Source organism: Cydia pomonella, chromosome 16 (assembly GCF_033807575.1).
Source record: "Cydia pomonella isolate Wapato2018A chromosome 16, ilCydPomo1, whole genome shotgun sequence".
In the NCBI taxonomy this organism is placed as follows: domain Eukaryota; kingdom Metazoa; phylum Arthropoda; class Insecta; order Lepidoptera; family Tortricidae; genus Cydia; species Cydia pomonella.
Window position 1 is genome coordinate 9,219,703 of NC_084718.1, and position 20,008 is coordinate 9,239,710.

At 39.7% G+C, this 20,008-nt stretch overlaps 1 protein-coding gene and 1 long non-coding RNA gene across 4 annotated transcripts in view; both read right to left on the reverse strand.

The window, feature by feature from the left end:
- LOC133526128 (uncharacterized) overlaps positions 1-20,008 on the reverse strand; it is a 53,655-nt gene that overhangs the window by 18,637 nt on the left and 15,010 nt on the right. The window lies entirely within an intron of this gene.
- LOC133526727 (uncharacterized) lies at positions 4,860-10,563 on the reverse strand. 2 transcript variants are annotated; one of them, XM_061863451.1, is made up of 2 exons: positions 8,905-10,557; positions 4,860-5,337 (listed from the first exon to the last, which is right to left on the reverse strand). In XM_061863451.1, the coding sequence occupies exons 1-2, from the start codon at positions 9,269-9,271 to the stop codon at positions 5,081-5,083; spliced, it is 624 nt and encodes a 207-aa protein (XP_061719435.1). In that variant the 5' UTR covers positions 9,272-10,557; the 3' UTR covers positions 4,860-5,080. The 2 variants fall into 2 exon arrangements, with proteins under 2 accessions (XP_061719435.1, XP_061719434.1); XM_061863450.1 differs by having other exon boundaries at positions 5,147-5,337; positions 5,633-10,563.

The following is a 20,008-nucleotide window of genomic DNA, read 5'->3' on the forward strand; positions in this document are numbered from 1 at the left end:
CCTTTATTATGATTCCGAGGTCAATTTATTAGAAAACGCACGCCATTTTTGATTTCGGCATTTAAGCTCAGATTGAGATGAAAATCGATATCTGAGGATCCCAGAGGACCTTTATTATGATTCCGAGGTCAATTTTTTAGAAAACGCACGCCATTTTTGATTTCGGCATTTAAGCTCAGATTGAGATGAAATCGATATCTGAGTATCCCAGAGGACCTTTATTATGATTCCGAGGTCAATTTTTTAGAAAACGCACGCCATTTTTGATTTCGGCATTTAAGCTCAGATTGAGATGAAAATCGATATCTGAGTATCCCAGAGGACCTTTATTATGATTCCGAGGTCAATTTTTTAGAAAACGCACGCCATTTTTGATTTCGGCATTTAAGCTCAGATTCAGATGCAAATCGATATCTGAGGATCCCAGAGGACCTTTATTATGATTCTGAGGTCAAATTTTTAGAAAACGCACGCCATTTTTGATTTCGGCATTTAAGCTCAGATTGAGATGAAAATCGATATCTGAGTATCCCAGAGGACCTTTATTATGATTCCGAGGTCAATTTTTTAGAAAACGCACGCCATTTTTGATTTCGGCATTTAAGCTCAGATTCAGATGCAAATCGATATCTGAGGATCCCAGAGGACCTTTATTATGATTCTGTGGTCAAATTTTTAGAAAACGCACGCCATTTTTGATTTCAGCATTTAAGCTCAGATTGAGATGAAAATCGATATCTGAGTATCCCAGAGGACCTTTATTATGATTCCGAGGTCAATTTTTTAGAAAACGCACGCCATTTTTGATTTCGGCATTTAAGCTCAGATTGAGATGAAAATCGATATCTGAGGATCCCAGAGGACCTTTATTATGATTCTGAGGTCAAATTTTTAGAAAACGCACGCCATTTTTGATTTCAGCATTTAAGCTCAGATTGAGATGAAAATCGATATCTGAGTATCCCAGAGGACCTTTTAAAACGCACGCCATTTTTGATTTCGGCATTTAAGCTCAGATTGAGATGAAAATCGATATCTGAGGATCCCAGAGGACCTTTATTATGATTCTGAGGTCAAATTTGTAGAAAACGCACGCCATTTTTGATTTCGGCATTTAAGCTCAGATTGAGATGAAAATCGATATCTGAGTATCCCAGAGGACCTTTATTATGATTCCGAGGTCAATTTTTTAGAAAACGCACGCCATTTTTGATTTCGGCATTTAAGCTCAGATTGAGATGAAAATCGATATCTGAGGATCCCAGAGGACCTATTTTATAAATATAACATAACTTACTTTTACTTTTCACTTTATCTGAATCTTCGAATTTCATGGTGAATGTCTTGCACTCGCGTTTCGACTCTGGCCTTGTCGGTGTCAGTCTTACTTATGGGGCGACACTTAGAAATGTAGTTAACATTAGTTAAGATGGAGGCGATTTATATTAATTGAATCGAGACATCTCTAACTTTTGCTTAAAGTCGATGTTACGGACAGCATGGACCCCTGCCGAGACGAATGCTCGGACGGTACAGACCCGGGCCGGAAAGAATTGCCTAACGCGTAAAACTAAATAAAATAGCTATAGGGTGCCTAGCTATAGGATAGAAATAAGTTGGCACAAGCACACTTTGTATGATTGACTTATCGGTCGATTGACTAGAAACAGGATAAAATTGTAGTCGCTATGAAAATAGCGTTTTGTGTCAGCTTGTTACGTGACGTCATCACCGCGGGTGAGCGGGCGGTGCGATCGCTGCGGAAGCCGGAACCGTACTGAGCGGCGCGGACCTCGGTGCGCGGTATTTATGTGTTCGGGCCGAGGCGACCCAATTTCACCTAATTTCTCCCAAGTTAGGCTTTCCCCAGGGATCGTAGTGACCTGTATAGATAGGAAATAGGGTTAGCTATCCGTAGACACAAGCATTGTAAGCATTGGGCCTAGAATTATCGAGATATTAAGACTTAAAGTTATTTTTGTATGGAGTTGGACTATCGATAGAGATAATTCTTATATTTATGAATATTTTCAGCTGAAACTAGTATAATAGGGTAGATCATCGTAAATGCTTTCTAAAAAGGTACGGTTCATCACTGAAAACCTCAGGGTTCCCGAGATAAACCCGAAAAGGTGGTTAAATACGGGGAAAGTTCTACGCCCAATCAGGGACCGGACCCGCTTACCCTAACCCGTTCAAAAACCCGGGTTATTTTAAAGCTGTGTTCCAAAAACCGCTTCATTTCGGTAAGCTTTTGATTGGCTTACCGGTTAAGAAACTAATCCTTTTATTTGAATTAATTCAGGTTAGCGCTTACCGATATTAAAAACCCGGGAAAGGGTTACCGCTTCAAGCGCTGATTAAATACGAACAAGCTGTTTTAACTTTTACGTGAACTGCATATGGTCTATTAACGTAGCGCCCGACGCGAAACACGGCGGTTCCATTCCCTACGTGCACCTGCGAGTGCGCGGCGCGGCGCGGCGGCAGTCGGTATTTGTCAAAGGCTTTGTAATTTGCCGACCTAATATTGCTAATTCAAACAAAAGTGTACGTTAAGTCAAGTAGCGCACAACGTAGATTTCAAAACACATGCTAAAGTTTAAGGCAAATTACCTAATATGGTAAGGCGTTGCATTGATTTTGGTATATTTTTGTTTAGTACCTATTACTCCTATTATAGTCACTTTCTTTATCGTTAGCTGTCTGTGCACATCTCCTGTATCAGTGGAACTCATCAATGGCTTCTAATAATTTTATCGAGTTCGGGCTCATTTTAAAGGTCTTGACGAGTTCTTTACGATACACATGGTGGAGAGGGTCTGATGGTGGAATCGGAAGGTGTCGATGGAACTCATCGATAACTACTAATAATGATATCGAGTTAGGGCTCATTTTAAAGGTCTTGACGAGTTCTTTACGATACACATGGGGGAGAGGGTCTGATGGTGGAATCGGAAGGTGTAGATGGAACTCATCGATAACTACTAGTAATGCTATCGAGTTTGGGCTCATTTTAAATATCTTGACGAGTTCTTTACGATACACATGGTGGCGAGGGTCTGATGGTGGAATCGGAAGGTGTCAGTGGAACTCATCGATAACTACTAGTAATGCTATCGAGTTTGGGCTCATTTTAAAGGTCTTGACGAGTTCTTTACGATACACATGGTGGCGAGGGTCTGATGGTGGAATCGGAAGGTGTTGATGGAACTCATCGATAACTACTAGTAATGCTATCGAGTTTGGGCTCATTTTAAATATCTTGACGAGTTCTTTACGATACACATGGTGGCGAGGGTCTGATGGTGGAATCGGAAGGTGTTGATGGAACTCATCGATAACTACAAGTAATGCTATCGAGTTTGGGCTCATTTTAAAGGTCTTCACGAGTTCTTTACGATACACATTGTGGCGAGGGTCTCATGGTGGAATCGGAAGGTGTTGATGGAACTCATCGATAACTACTAGTAATGCTATTGAGTTTGGGCTCATTTAAAATGTCTTGAAGAGTTCTTTACGATACACATGGTGACGAAGGTCTGATAGTGAAATCGGAAGTTGTCAGTGGAACTCATCGATGACTTCCCATAATGCTATCGAGTTTAAGCTCATTTTAAATGTCATGACGAGTTTTTTACGATACACATGGTTGAGGTTCATCATTTTTGAAAACCACATTCCCTAAAACCTATAAAACGACATCCATGACGACTTTTATGACAAATTGCATGGTCGCCAACTTGGATTCCAAAATAGTCATGATTTTCGAAATCCGCACTCCGTAAAACCTATACAACGACATCCATGACTATTTTTTTTGACATATTTCATGGTCGGCATCATGAATTCCAAAATGATCATCTTTTTCGAAATCCGCACTCTCTAAAACCTATAAAACGCCATTCATGATGACTTTTATTAAATAGTACGTGGCCGTCATCTTGGAATTCCAAAATAGTCATCATTTTCAAAACCCGCACTCCCTAAAACCTATAAAACGATATCCATGACGACTATTATGACAAAAAACAAGGCCGCCATCTCGGATTCCAAAATAGTCATGATTTTCGAAATCCGCACTCCCTAAAACCTAAAAAATTACTTCCATGATGACTTTTATGACAAAATGTGTGGCCGCCACCTTTGATTTCAAAATGGTCATCATTTTCGAAATCCGCACTCCCTAAAACCTATTAAACGATATCTATGACGACTTTTATGACAAATTGCATGGCCTCCACCTTGGATTCGAAAATAGTCATCATTTTCGAAATCTGCACTCCCTAAAACCTATATAATGACATCCATGACGATTTTTATGACATTGTACATGGTCACCATCTTGGACTGCAAAATGGTAATCTTTTTCGAAATCTGCACTTCCTAAAACGTATAAAACGACATCCATGACAACTTTTATGACAAATTGCATGGCCGCCATCTTGGATTCCAAAATAGTCATGGTTTTCGAAATCCGCACTCCCTAAAACCTATAAAACGACATCAATAAAGATTTTTATGACAAATTGCATGGCCGCCATCTTGGACTTCGAAATGGTCATCATTTTCGAAATCCGCACTCCCTAAAACGTATAAAACGACATCCATGACGACTTTTATGACAAATTGCATGGCCGCCATCTTGGACTCCATCCATGACGACTTTTATGACAAATTGCATGGCATCTGCACTCCCTAAAACGTATGAAACGACATCCATGAAGACTTTTATGACAAATTGCAAGGCCGCCATCTTGGACTCCAAAATGGTCATCATTTTCGAAATCCGCACTCCCTAAAACGTATAAAACGACATCTGTTGACGAAGGTTCGTAAATGATGAAGACGACACCAAATTGTACTTTAAAACCGTATATTGGTCTGAGCGATTAAATTACATAAAAAATAGGTACGTGTATCGCGAGCACTGATTAGCGGTGTGCGCGCGCGCTCTGGCCGAGAGCGCTGGAGGAATGAATCGCCGGCGCGCGATGAGGCGACGGGCCGGCGGTGGCGGCCCGCGGGGAGCGAGCGCGGGAGGCGGGGACCCGATCAGCGAGTCCGCGAGTGGGGCGCGTTAACAAGCTGGCCCCCTTGGACCATCCTGGTCCAATGTCAGTGGGAGCGGGCAGAGCCTGTTGTAGGCCCTTCTCAGCGTCCCTGTGGTGGTGGTGACGTCAGCGACGCGGCTGACTCCGTCGTTGCCCGGGTAGACTGCGGTGACTCGCCCAAGCAGCCATCTGCTGGGGGGCAAGCGGTCGTCTTTGACGAGAACCATCTCGCCAAGCTTCAGCTGGCCTCCATCCCTGCGCCATTTGTTTCGGACCTGCAGTTCTGAAATGAATTCCTTATAATACCGATTCCAAAAATGCGCTTTTAGTGCTTCTATTCTCTGATATCTCGTTAGGGTATGTATCGGCGAGTCTTGCACCAAGGGAGCAGGTATCATAGTGAGCGTTCGGCCTATCAAAAAATGCGCAGGGGTGAGAGGAGTAAGATCTGAGGGATCAGATGAAATAGGGGTTAACGGCCTAGAATTAAGCAAAGCTTCAACTTGAACCAAAAATGTAACCATCTCTTCATAATCTATGTGAGCCATTGAGGTAACTCGTTTTAAATGATGTTTTACCTGCTTAACTGCGCCCTCCGCCAAACCATTAAAATGTGGGCTATAAGCAGGACAAAATTTGAATTCTATTTCCTTTGAAGCTGAATATGACGTTATTTCTTCAGAATTATTTTTAAGGAACTTTGCTAATTCGTTACAAGCCCCTATGAAACAAGTACCATTATCTGACAAAATGGTGGCTGGTTTGCCTCTGCGGGCTATGAATCTATTTAAAGCGGCAATAAAGCCCATGGCTGTCAAATCAGTGACGAGCTCCAAGTGTACGGCCCTCACTGCCAAATAAACAAAAACAACTATATATGCTTTCTTCATTTGACAACCACGACCCTTTCTGCTCGCTATCAGGATTGGCCCAGCGTAGTCACAGGATGTGTTAGCAAATACATATTCGGACTGTACCCTTTGCAGTGGCAAGTTGCCCATAATTGGCTGATGAGTTTTACCCGAATATCTTAAACATGTAATGCAGCTTTGTGAAGTCTGTCTGCAAAGGTTACGGCCGTTAATTATCCAATACCTGTGACGTAATGTTACTAGCATCAGCTGTGGTCCAGTGTGCATCAACATTCGATGGTAATGGTGTACTAATATTTTAGTGATGTGATGCGATGCATGTAATAAAATAGGGTGTTTTGTGTTATAATCGTAATATGAACTTGCAAGTCTACCGCCTACTCGCATAATTCCGAAAGTATCTACAAATGGATTAAATTTCAACAGAGTATCTTTGTGAGAAAGTGGGCGCTTATTTAGCAAACGCGAGAGTTGCTCGCTAAATTTGTCAGTCTGCACTTGTTTGCACAACATTTGTAATGACAGATTAAGCTCTGACACCTTTAATGGACCTGTATTCTTGTTTGTTATATTTTTACAGTTATGAACGAATCTATTCATGTATGCTACAATACGTTGCAATTTACAAAAGTTTGAGTATTTAGAGGTAAAATTATCCTCGCATTGTTCAGTTGAAACGTGACATTGTATTTTGACTTCAGGCAAATTTTCTAAAGGTAAGTTTTGAGGTTGAGTAGGCCATTGTATTTCCGTTTCATGAAGGAAGGGCGGTCCTTCCCACCACAAAAGTGAATTTTTGAGGTTTGATGCGCTCTGACCCCTACTACCTATGTCGGCAGGGTTCAAGGTTGTGGGTTTGGGTTTTAGATTTTCAGCTACAGAGAACAGCAGCTCATCAGATTGACATGACCAAAGTAAACCTAAGGTTTTCGAGTGATTTTCTGTGTCCAATTTAAATAGTTCATCGCTACTGTTTTCTGCAACTAAATTATCAAGTAATGATGGTGTATTTGAACGCCACTTTCTTAAGTGAAAATGAGCACTTTCTAGTGTTTTAATGACGCCTCTGCATGTTTCTAACAGAGTGGCTTTGTCATCATTTCCTGAGATGTAGTCATCTATATAGAAATCGTGTAAGATTGTTTCACTTACATTTTTTTCTGCGCATTCTTGACCCAACTGTACAAGACATCTGGTGCGCTTGAATTTATGCTCTAATGCTTGAAATCGAAGTAATGCTTGTGCTTTAGAATCGCCCAAACATTCAGGAGATTCTTTTAATGGTATTGTGACAACAAACTTACCATCTGGGTGGCGGGTTGTTGATTGTGTAAATATGCGTTCGCATTCACTCTCACCTTTAGTGTGGATTTGTTGAGTGGATGGAACTGATTCTAGTTCAAAAAACTTGTCTAGTTTTGCATCGAGCTCAATGTTATTGATTAGATTGCAATGGACTGTATAGGGTTGCTTTTGTTTAGAATTTTGTGTATGTATAGAACCTGCAACAAGCCATCCGAGTGTTGTTTCAACTAGGACGGGTTTTTTCTTGCCCAGGGATATGTGATTATATGTAATGCACTCCCAAAAGAGTTCTGCACCCAGCAGCATCTGCACCTCGGATGGCTCGTGAAAGTTCGGGTCCGCTAGGTGGATGTGAGGGGGAATAGTGAACGAATCACAATTTAGTTTGGTGAATGGAATCATATCAGTGATCTCTTGGACAACGAAGCAATTGACTTCTGCTGTGTAGTCTTGCGTACGTGAAGTTATGGTTACATCACAATGTTCGGTGATGCTTGATCTTTTCTTTTCTAACCCTGTGACGGATATGCTAGTGGAATAAGTAGGTAATTTTAATTTTGCTTGAAGATCTTTGGTAATGAAACTAGATATACTTCCGTTGTCCAAGAGAACTCTAACTTGGTGTGTGTGGCCATCATAGTCGCTGACGTTGATGACAGCTGTAGATAACGGTACACGATGGCTACCGAACGTGGAGCATAAAGCAGCACTGTTTGTAATTTGTTGTGGAGCTTGTGTATGCTCTTTTAGAGTTGGTGATGCTACACAATCATTAGGTTTGGATGTGGAAGACTTAGGGTCTGCCTTTGCTTGATTGTTCATATGTAGCATGGTATTGTGTCTTTGTGTGCAAAGCCGGCATGAGCTCAGCCTGCAACGTTGTTCGTCATGTCCTGATCGCAAACAATTTGTGCAAAGATTCAATTGATTCACTTTATTAATGCGGGATTCAACTGGCATTGTTTTAAACTTAGTACATTGATAAATTGAGTGATTATTTTTGCAAACAGGACACTTATATTTATACTGAGTCTGATTTTGAGCATGGTTTACAAGAAATGATTTAGGACGATTGTGAGTAATGTCGCTGTGTCGACGTGGTTTATTTAGTGTTTGTGCCTCCTCCATGGTTTCTAGCAAATCTGCGCGATTTCTTAAGAAAGTGGTAAATTCCGTTAATGTTGGTAGTTTTTTAATATTATTGCGCTCGGTTTCCCAATCGCGCAAAGTGGCTGAATCGAGTTTGCTAGTTACCATGTGGATTATGAGGATGTCCCAGTGCTCTGTGGGTAAATTAAGAGTCTTCAAAGCCCTGAGATTTTTATTGATTAAATCTATGGTATTTCGTAAGGCCCTTGAAGATTCTTGAAGCACGGGGTTTATGTTAAATAATGCATTTAAGTGATTATTTACCAATATTCTATCGTTTGTGTAACGTTCACAAAGCAAATCCCATGCGACCTTATAGTTATCAGACGAGAACTCTAGTGATTTAATTACGAGTGAAGCACCGTCTTTCAATGAACTTCGCAAATAATGAAATTTGTGGATGATTGGAATTGATTGATTATCGTGTATGAGAGATTTGTAGGTATCATGGTATTCTAACCAGTCCTGATAGCGCCCAGAAAAGGTAGGTAAATGAATTGTAGGTAATTTAATATTTGGCCCACCTGTGAGTGCAGTAACGACATTGGAACCCGTTACCAGATTGTCCTCAGGCGCCGCAGAAGCAGCACCAGCCGCGGTGTGCCTGCTGAGCAGTTCCTGCGCAGCAGCCAAGGCACCGAAGTAGCTTGTCTCGAAATTTTCCCGTTCTGTGTGTTCGTCACCTGGAATTTCCGTCAAATTTTCTATATCAGTTTGAACGGAATCAAAATCATTGTACATATCTTGGATTTTAATGAATCTGGTATTCAGCTCATGATTTTGCAAATTATTTAGCGTATGGCATGACAAAAGAGGCTCTAAATATGATTTAAATATGGTAAGCTTTGATTTGAAAGAGGCACGTGTTTTTTTGAGATTTTTTAAATCCATTTTGGCAATGCGTGAAGTATTGAAAAAATCAAATTTTTAAAGAAAACAAAAGATTTGTGATAGAAAGTGAAAATTTAGTTAAAAGTTATAGAAATGGCGATAGAATTCAAATTTCCAGCTGCAATAGGAAAATGTGATTAGCAAGTGCTTAAATTAAAAAAAATGTGAAATAATATAGTGTGTGAAGCGATACGTAAATTTTGAAATTTTGCAAATAGCACGTGTGCGAGAGGCAATGGCGTGGCGTGGCGTGGCGGAGGCAGGCAGGCAAGCAAGCGCGAACACTGACGGAAGCAGGTGTACACGTGCACGTGCACGCTGTAGCTCCGGCCCCGGCACGGCTTGGTTACGTGTAGGTACAAATACGAACACGTGTAGATTTCTGAAATATTCCAAGTAAATATTAAAATATAGCAATGATGGCACACGGTTGGCACAAATGGTTGCAATACAATTAATTAGGCCTTGAAATGTGGTTACTAATTTTAAGCTAATTTTACGGAAACTGTAATAAAAATATCCAAAATATGAACGGGAATGTTAACCTTGATAAGAAAGCTTGTAAATTAAAAAGGAATATTAAAAAAATATTACGATTTAACTAAGATGTAGACTGATTAAGAGTTGGGTGACGTGAAACAGGAATGTGATTTTAGTAGCTAGAAGAGAATTAAATTGAAAATTAAAGAAATAAGTACCAAATAAAGGTGGTCAAATTATACCTGCGCAATAAGAAATAAAATAGGAACGACTCACAAATAAACACTGCAAACCCTTTTCCTGGTATGTGGAGCCGTTCTTGGTTTGTGGAACCCTTTTCTGGTTTTGAATGTCTCGTTTCTTTATTCTCGGGCAGGACGATGACTTCACAAATTTCGCTTTATTGTAGTAGTTGTAGCTTAGGTTGGCTCGCGGTGATTCACTCCGATGTTATAAAAATGGCGATTGTAGTCTCGGCCAGGCGTGCTATCTTCTTTGTGTTTGATGGACCTCGTCGAAACGGCGTCTTTAAAGTTGCTTTACGTCGAATCCGGCTCGAAACTTGTTGACGAAGGTTCGTAAATGATGAAGACGACACCAAATTGTACTTTAAAACCGTATATTGGTCTGAGCGATTAAATTACATAAAAAATAGGTACGTGTATCGCGAGCACTGATTAGCGGTGTGCGCGCGCGCTCTGGCCGAGAGCGCTGGAGGAATGAATCGCCGGCGCGCGATGAGGCGACGGGCCGGCGGTGGCGGCCCGCGGGGAGCGAGCGCGGGAGGCGGGGACCCGATCAGCGAGTCCGCGAGTGGGGCGCGTTAACAACATCCATGACGATTTTTATGACGTAGTACATGGTCACCATCTTGGACTCCATCCATGACGACTTTTATGACAAATTGCATGGCCGCCACCTTGGATTCCAAAATAGTCATGATTTTCAAAATCTGCACTCCCTAAAACTTATATAACGACATCCATGACGATTTTTATGTCATTGTACATGGTCACCATCTTGGACTCCAAAATGGTCATCTTTTTCGGAATCTGCACTCCCTAAAACGTATGAAACGACATCCATGAAGACTTTTATGACAAATTGCAAGGCCGCCATCTTGGACTCCAAAATGGTCATCATTTTCGAAATCCGCACTCCCTAAAACGTATAAAACGACATCCATGACGACTTTTATGAAAAATTGCATGGCTGCCATCTTGGATTCCAAAATAGTCATGATTTTCGAAATCCGCACTCCCTAAAACCTATAAAACGACATCAATGACGATTTTTATGACATAATACATGGTCACCATCTTGGACTCCATCCATGACGACTTTTATGACAAATTGCATGGCCGCCATCTTGGATTCCAAAATAGTCATGATTTTCGAAATCCGCACCCCCTAAAACCTATAAAACGACATCCATGAAGACTTTTATGACAAATTGCATGGCCGCCATCTTGGACTCCAAAATGGTCATCGTTTTCGAAATCCGCACTCCCTAAAACGTATAAAACGACATCCATGACGACTTTTATGAAAAATTGCATGGCTGCCATCTTGGATTCCAAAATAGTCATGATTTTCGAAATCCGCACTCCCTAAAATCTATAAAACGGTGTCCATGACGATTTTTATGACATAATACATGGTCACCATCTTGGACTCCATCCATGACGACTTTTATGACAAATTGCATGGCCGCCATCTTGGATTCCAAAATAGTCATGATTTTCGAAATCTGCGCTCCCTAAAACCTATATAACGACATCCATGACGATTTTTATGACATAGTACATGGTCACCATCTTGGACTCCAAAATGGTAATCTTTTTCTAAATCTGCACTCCCATAAACCTAAAAACCGATTTACATGACGACTTTTATGACTTACTGCATGGCCGCCATCTTGGATTTCAAAATCATCATCATTTTCGAAATCAGAACTCCCTAAAACCTAAAAATGATGATTTTTATGACAAAGTGTGTGGCCGCCATCTTACTAAAACCGGATACAAATAAGCATCTATATAGTAAGTCAACATTAACGAAAAGTACTTTTACGTCGGTAGTTACAATATAACTATCGAATCAATTACGTAATGCCCATCTCTGCCGCGGTGCCGCAGCGGTGGGGGAATGGCGCGGGAGAGGGGTAAGGCTTACCCTAAACCGAAAGGTTACCGGTTAGTACACGCAAAACACAAACCGAATCAGCTCCTGTAAGCGGTAACCACTTGTTACGATTAGGTTAATCTGAATAATACGGGTTAATCATTATTGTTGGGTAACCGGTTGAACGGGTTACCCAAACGATTAGCTTATCATATGAAGGGGTTACCCATTCGAACGGGTAAGCCAAATGAATGGGTTTTCCGGTCCCTGCGCCCAATGCGAGAAAGAGATAGCACAAGAAAGAGAAGTCCACGTAACGAGGCCGTTCTCGAATTATCTGGAGTTACTTTCGAGACCTCGTATTCGCCCTATATAAGCAGGCGAGATACGGCCTGCGGACAGTTAGTACAGTTAGTTAGTTCAGTTCAAGCGATCGGAAAACAAGAAAAGGAAGACGAAAAGTGAGGAAAAAGTGAAAGTGCCCTAAAGTTGTGATCAGTATTAGTGGTAATAGTGGTTTTAGTGCTAGTTACGTGGACGGCTTAGTTATTTTACCTTAGCAAGTACTAGAATAACGTTATAGTGAAAGTGCCTATAGTGTTAGTGTTTTAGTGCTTAAGTTTGGTGCCTAGGGTCTAGACTAAGTGTGTGCTAGTGCAAAATAAATAGGAATCTAATTAAGTGGTGTTTGTTTGACGCTCCAACTACGTCCCACCGTGGGAGGAATTGGATTTCCGAACCAGCAGGCTCCGTAAATAAATATTAAACTGAGTTATCGCTGAGAGCTGACTCCAGGGTGTCCTCTGGCGGTTACAGTCGACTTCCGATTATGCAAACTACGCCACCAGATGTCACTATAAAATTGATACAATTTAAATATGGAAGTCGGACGTAAGGAATACAATCTCCATGTACCTACCAAAAAATGACCGTCCGTCCGTCACTAGTTAGGTGACAAAACGGCGCACGGTGGGCTGAAAATCGGCCTTCATAGAAAGAGAAACCGAAGTCTTAAATTTGAATTTTTTTTTATTGGAATAGCTTTTGTTGGGTTTTATTATGTCCCAAAATTAATCTATCGTAAGTAGCGTCTAAGAATATACTATTGAAAAATAAAAAATAAAAACCACATTAAAATATATCTTAAACAAAACTACATAAAGCTAAAAAGGAAAAAAATTCAAAAAAATTGGCTCCAGCTCGGTGCCTTGTGGCAAGGTGCCTAGAAGGTTGGCGGCATTGACTTTTCCTACGGGGTGCAATTTTTCGGAGAAATATCGATTTTTTTGATACGCGCCATACAAAGATTTTGAAAAAAAAATATAATTAATTATTTTTCCAACCAAATTAGCTAAGATTAATTTTTGGACACAATAAAACCCAACAAAAGCTATTCCAATAAAAAAAGTTCAAAATTAATACTTCGGTTTCTATTTCTATGAAGGCCGATTTTCAGCCCACCGTGCGGCCGCCATCTTGGATTCCAAAATGGTCATCATTTTCGAAATCTGCACTCCCTAAAACCTATGAAACGATATCCATGACGACTTTTATGACAGAGTGCACGGCCGCCATCTTGGATTCCAAAATGCTCATCATTTTCGAAATCTGCAGCCTCGAAAACCTATAAAACGATATCCATGACGACTTTTATGACAGAATGCACGGCCGCCATCTTGGATTCCAAAATGGTCATCATTTTCGAAATCTGCACCCTCGAAAACCTATAAAACGACATCCATGACGACTTTTATGACAGAATGCACGGCCGCCATCTTGGATTCCAAAATGGTCATCATTTTCGAAATCTGCACTCCCTAAAACCTATAAAACGATATCCATGACGACTTTAATGACATAGTGCACCGCCGCCATGTTTGATTCCAAAATGGTCACCATTTTCGAAATCTGCACTCCCTAAAACCTATAAAACGATATCCATGACGACTTTTATGACAGAGTGCACGGCCGCCATCTTGGATTCCAAAATGGTCATCATTTTCGAAATCTGCACCCCCTAAAACCTATAAAACGATATCCATGACGACTTTTATGACAGAATGCACGGCCGCCATCTTGGATTCCAAAATGGTCATCATTTTCGAAATCTGCACCCTCGAAAACCTATAAAACGATATCCATGACGACTTTTATGACAGAGTGCACGGCCGCCATCTTGGATTCCAAAATGGTCATAATTTTCGAAATCTGCACCCCCTAAAACCTATAAAACGATATCCATGACGACTTTTATGACAGAATGCACGGCCGCTATCTTGGATTCCAAAATGGTCATCATTTTCGAAATCTGCACCCTCGAACACCTATAAAACGATATCCATGACGACTTTTATGACAGAGTGCACGGCCGCCATCTTGGATTCCAAAATGGTCATCATTTTCGAAATCTGCACCCTCGAAAACCTATAAAACGATATCCATGACGACTTTTATGACAGAATGCACGGCCGCCTTCTTGGATTCCAAAATGGTCATCATTTTCGAAATCTGCACTCCCTAAAACCTATAAAACGATATCCATGACGACTTTTATGACAGAGTGCACGGCCGCCATCTTGGATTCCAAAATGGTCATCATTTTCGAAATCTGCACCCCCTAAAACCTATAAAACGATGTCCATGACGACTTTTATGACAGAATGCACGGCCGCCATCTTGGATTCCAAAATGCTCATCATTTTCGAAATCTGCAGCCTCGAAAACCTATAAAACGATATCCATGACGACTTTTATGACAGAGTGCATGGCCGCCATCTTGGTTTCCAAAATGGTCATTATTTTCGAAATCTGCACTCCCTAAAACCTATAAAACGATATCCATGACGACTTTTATGACAGAGTGCACGGCCGCCATCTTGGATTCCAAAATGGTCATCATTTTCGAAATCTGCACCCCCTAAAACCTATAAAACGATATCCATGACGACTTTTATGACAGAATGCACGGCCGCCATCTTGGATTCCAAAATGGTCATCATTTTCGAAATCTGCACTCCCTAAAACCTATAAAACGATATCCATGACGACTTTTATGACAGAGTGCACGGCCGCCATCTTGGATTCCAAAATGGTCATCATTTTCGAAATCTGCACCCCCTAAAACCTATAAAACGATATCCATGACGACTTTTATGACAGAATGCACGGCCGCCATCTTGGATTCCAAAATGGTCATCATTTTCGAAATCTGCACCCTCGAAAACCTATAAAACGACATCCATGACGACTTTTATGACAGAATGCACGGCCGCCATCTTGGATTCCAAAATGGTCATCATTTTCGAAATCTGCACTCCCTAAAACCTATAAAACGATATCCATGACGACTTTAATGACATAGTGCACCGCCGCCATGTTTGATTCCAAAATGGTCACCATTTTCGAAATCTGCACTCCCTAAAACCCATAAAACGATATCCATGACGACTTTTATGACAGAGTGCACGGCCGCCATCTTGGATTCCAAAATGGTCATCATTTTCGAAATCTGCACCCCCTAAAACCTATAAAACGATATCCATGACGACTTTTATGACAGAATGCACGGCCGCCATCTTGGATTCCAAAATGGTCATCATTTTCGAAATCTGCACCCTCGAAAACCTATAAAACGATATCCATGACGACTTTTATGACAGAATGCACGGCCGCCATCTTGGATTCCAAAATGGTCATCATTTTCGAAATCTGCACTCCCTAAAACCTATAAAACGATATCCATGACGACTTTTATGACAGAGTGCACGGCCGCCATCTTGGATTCCAAAATGGTCATCATTTTCGAAATCTGCACCCCCTAAAACCTATAAAACGATATCCATGACGACTTTTATGACAGAATGCACGGCCGCCATCTTGGATTCCAAAATGGTCATCATTTTCGAAATCTGCACCCTCGAAAACCTATAAAACGACATCCATGACGACTTTTATGACAGAATGCACGGCCGCCATCTTGGATTCCAAAATGGTCATCATTTTCGAAATCTGCACTCCCTAAAACTTACAAAACGATATCCATGACGACTTTTATGACGAGTGCACAGCCGCCATCTTGGATTCCAAAGTAGAAGTCTACTTGAAACGGTACCTTACGGTACCCTTTCAACTGTAGCGGTACCGTTTGAAAAATGTACCTATTACATTTTATTTATTCGGGTACCGTTACAGTTGTATAGCTTTTCAATTGATACCCTTAGTTTAGGCATCGGTCTTGTGCGATTTTATTCGGGTACCGTTAGCTTTGGATACCTATTCAATTGATACCCTTTGTGTAGGTATCGGTCGTTTGCGATTTTATTCGGGTACCGTTACAGTTGTATAGCTTTTCAATTGATACCCTTAGTTTAGGTATCGGTCTTGTGCGATTTTATTCGGGTACCGTTAGCTTTGGATACCTTTTCAATTGATACCCTTATCTTAGGTATCGGTCTTTTGCAATTTTATTCGGGTACCCTTAGCTTTGGATACCTATTCAATTGATACCTTTATTTTAGGTTACCGGTCTTTTGCGGTTTTTCAGTCCCTGGTTGACACGCACGTCAACTCACTGTGCGTCGTAAAATAGGCCAAGAAGCAAACGACAACAAATCAAATACATGTTAAGTTATATTAAATTAGTCGTAGTATGAAGTTGTAATATGGCTCTTCGGTCTTAAAGCCGGTTAGACTTATTGGAATAAGGATTTTATTTGCTCTGGAAGAAATTATAGGAAGGTTTAAGTAGGTAGAGTCAGACCAGCAGCTTGGCAGCGATTTTGACAGCCTAGATAGTGCAGGTGTTTTTTAAACGTCAACATTCTACGAAATTATTAGTATTATTACGTTTACTTAATACTTGCACAGGCTGAGCTATTAAAATCGCTGCCAATTTAGCTTGGTCTGACTCTATGTGTATGACCTAGCTAGGTAACTACGATCAAACAATGCTTTTTTGGTCTGGTTTGGTTTTTCATTAAGGATCTATGAAGTAACGAAAAGATTTTGGAGATAAGGTTTAAATGTATAATACTCTTATTTAATTTTTTTTTTTAAATATCATTTTAATGGTTCGTCACTAATCATATTTTATATGGTTTGATATTCTTGTGCCACAGATTATTATAATAAATGCGTAACTACTGCAGTAGTTTATGACTTATGGCCAAGGCCCGTCGACTTCCTTAGAAAGACATGACGCTTTATAATTGCGCATGTGTGGTCTGATGCTGGGGACATAGTTTTTAGTAATTAACATAAAAATATTTTGCTACAGCAACATTGCTCCTATCTGGCTTTGTCTATACAACTTTGGGAACAAATAAAATTATTGTTATCAAATATTTTTATTTCTCACACTACCATATGTAAATTATTATTATTTTATATAAATTATTACCTATTTCAGTTTGTCTTTGTCTATGTTCATAATATGTATGGAGGTCAGAGGCACGTCTACCCTCCATAAGGCAAGTCTGCAATGTCAATGCTGTCAAGGACTATCAAGAACTATCAGTTTTCATATAAAATGATTAAATTACGATTTATGTTATTGAAATAGAATTATTGATAAATGTTCAAAATTAAAAATTCACCGCACAGAGTCTCCGCACAGACTCAGTCAAAGTTTAATCCATTGTAGGTACTAAACTAAACAACAACAATTATTTCAAGGTAAGAAATATTTTAATCTATAAATAAAAATAAGCGTACTATTGCTAAATTCAAATACATACATTTAATCTTACCACTCCCTTAAGTCCCACGGACGCTATATCGCGTCCAAAATTACAATCAAAATTCATCATAAGTATATGTAAAATCTTACATTGTTTTAGCTGACAATTTAGAACTCTGGTAGCAATTAGCGAGGGTAGTAATTAGCGAGGGTAGTAATTAGGGACAGGGACATAGGTTATAGTATTGTTTAAAATGTGACTGTTTTGTTTTAGAGGGTGAACATGAGAAAATAATCCTTGTCCGTCATATAATTTCCTTTGAAAGGCTCAAAATCAAAAGGCGTATAATTCCGACTAGTTTCCAGGTGACCATCAACAAGACCGCTGCATTGAGCTGTAGTGCAGAAAGTGTCCAACAATCGGATAGATGTAAATAACAACTTTAGCTGTCATATATCCATGTATTTTTTGTTTTTTGGCCTGATAAACATATGTGATATGATTACAATTTACATTAATTGCAATTATGGAGTAAAACCAATGAAGATTTTTAATGACTTCTATTTATTGTTATCAAGGTAATCTGGGAATTAAAATAGCGCGCTAATAATAAATGCGCTAATAAATAGGCGATTATTTGGTAGCCACAACAATAATGAACCGAAATTACCGACCTGTGGTCTCATTGAAATTCATACAGTTATGTAGATATTATATGCAAGTGTCAGAGTTAGTTTAACAAGCCTGTCAGATACATTTTGTATAGAACATGACTTTTTTTTCTACCTATTGTATGTTTTTCGAACGAATCAAGCTCTTTTGATCCTAATATACACCGTGTTTTTATTGAATTCCGTTAACTTCGGGGTATTGGTAAGTACGTTTAAGGAAACTACATGACATAGTTAATTTTTCTAAAAAAAATTTTTTTAAATATTTTCGTTTACATTTTTTTTGTTATAAAAAGTAATTAAATGTTGCATATAGCGTTGTTGTTGCACGGGCTTTACATTTATCAAACATGACATGTTTGAAATGACATTGACATGTCACAGTTTTCAAACAATTGAAAACTGTGACATGTCAATGTCATTTCGAACATCGATCGTCCGAGATAGTACTTACGTTTAGTAGCAAATGTATTAACCCGTACTAAACACTAATCAATATGTGAACGGGCCCTAAGGTAAGTGTACACACTCGTAAGGGCTTTATAAGATAAAAATAAAATATGGATTATCTCCGAAATGGAGTTAATTAGAATACCGGTGTCTTTGAGAAAGTTACTTAATTTAAGCTCAGGAATGCACCCTTGAAATTAACGCAAATAAAAAAAAACACGGTGTATATAAATTTGCTAGCTTTAACTGCAAAAACGTAAAGCGCTCAATAGGTACTGTTAAGGAATTGTGCCGATCCTGCCATATTGTCGCTTTGCAAGAAACTTGGCTAACTCCGGAAGACAGAGGCGTAGCGAGGGGGGGGCTAGGGGGGCCATAGCCCCGGGCGGCACATGAGAGGGGGCGGCAAAATACGGTATATAAAAAAACATAAAATTAAGAAATCCATATTTTCAAATCGTGCCACGAAACGAACCAATGCACCGCGAGAGCGCACGGCAGTCAATCGCTGCCGGAGTGCTTACACCGCCGAGCATACACGATTGTTCGCTGGGCTACAACCGCGAAAATCGAAGTTCGTCAATTGCGGGCATTTTTCTCTGTACTCTAATTACGTCTTACTGAGAGTAAAAGAGAATGATCGCAATTTGCGAATTTCGGTTTTTGCGGTAGGCCCCAATAATGTAAAATGATTTTAAATAATCGATTATGAAATTATAACCCCAAAATTAATTAAATAAAAAACTTTCAAATATAAAAGCAGACTACTGAAAATTGCGCTCTAAAACGTATGAAACAAGAAAACATTCTCATCTGAAATAATAATTTACCTTAAAAATTATCAGTAAATAATAAAAAAAATCTTTTCACCACACCAACGGGTAAAGGCTCTCTTGATTGTTCAAAAACGAATGAGAAAGTTGAATTTTATCCACATGCATGTGAGGCAAAGTAATCAGATGCAAATTGTGAGTTGTTACCTAGTGTTGTTTACTTTTAAATTATCATTTCCAATGATAAATGTATTATTACGTTCATTTGAATTTGATTTGGTTTGATTTTTTTGGTATTTAATTTCATAGTTAGTATTTTCCTCGCATTGATTGGTGTGGTGAAAAATGTTGTGTTTACTCGGAGGCAAAGTCTGTTTAACCTTGAAACCCTCGCAACGGTCACGATTCCACTGCTCGAACTTCAATTTTTGAATCTTTCGCTTGCTCGGGTATCAATATTAGTACGAGTGGTTAAACAACAACGTTGCCCCCTTGTAAAGCAAATAACTATTACATTCGCTGTAATGTTTTTTTTTTACCAAGATGTAAAAAAAATAACGT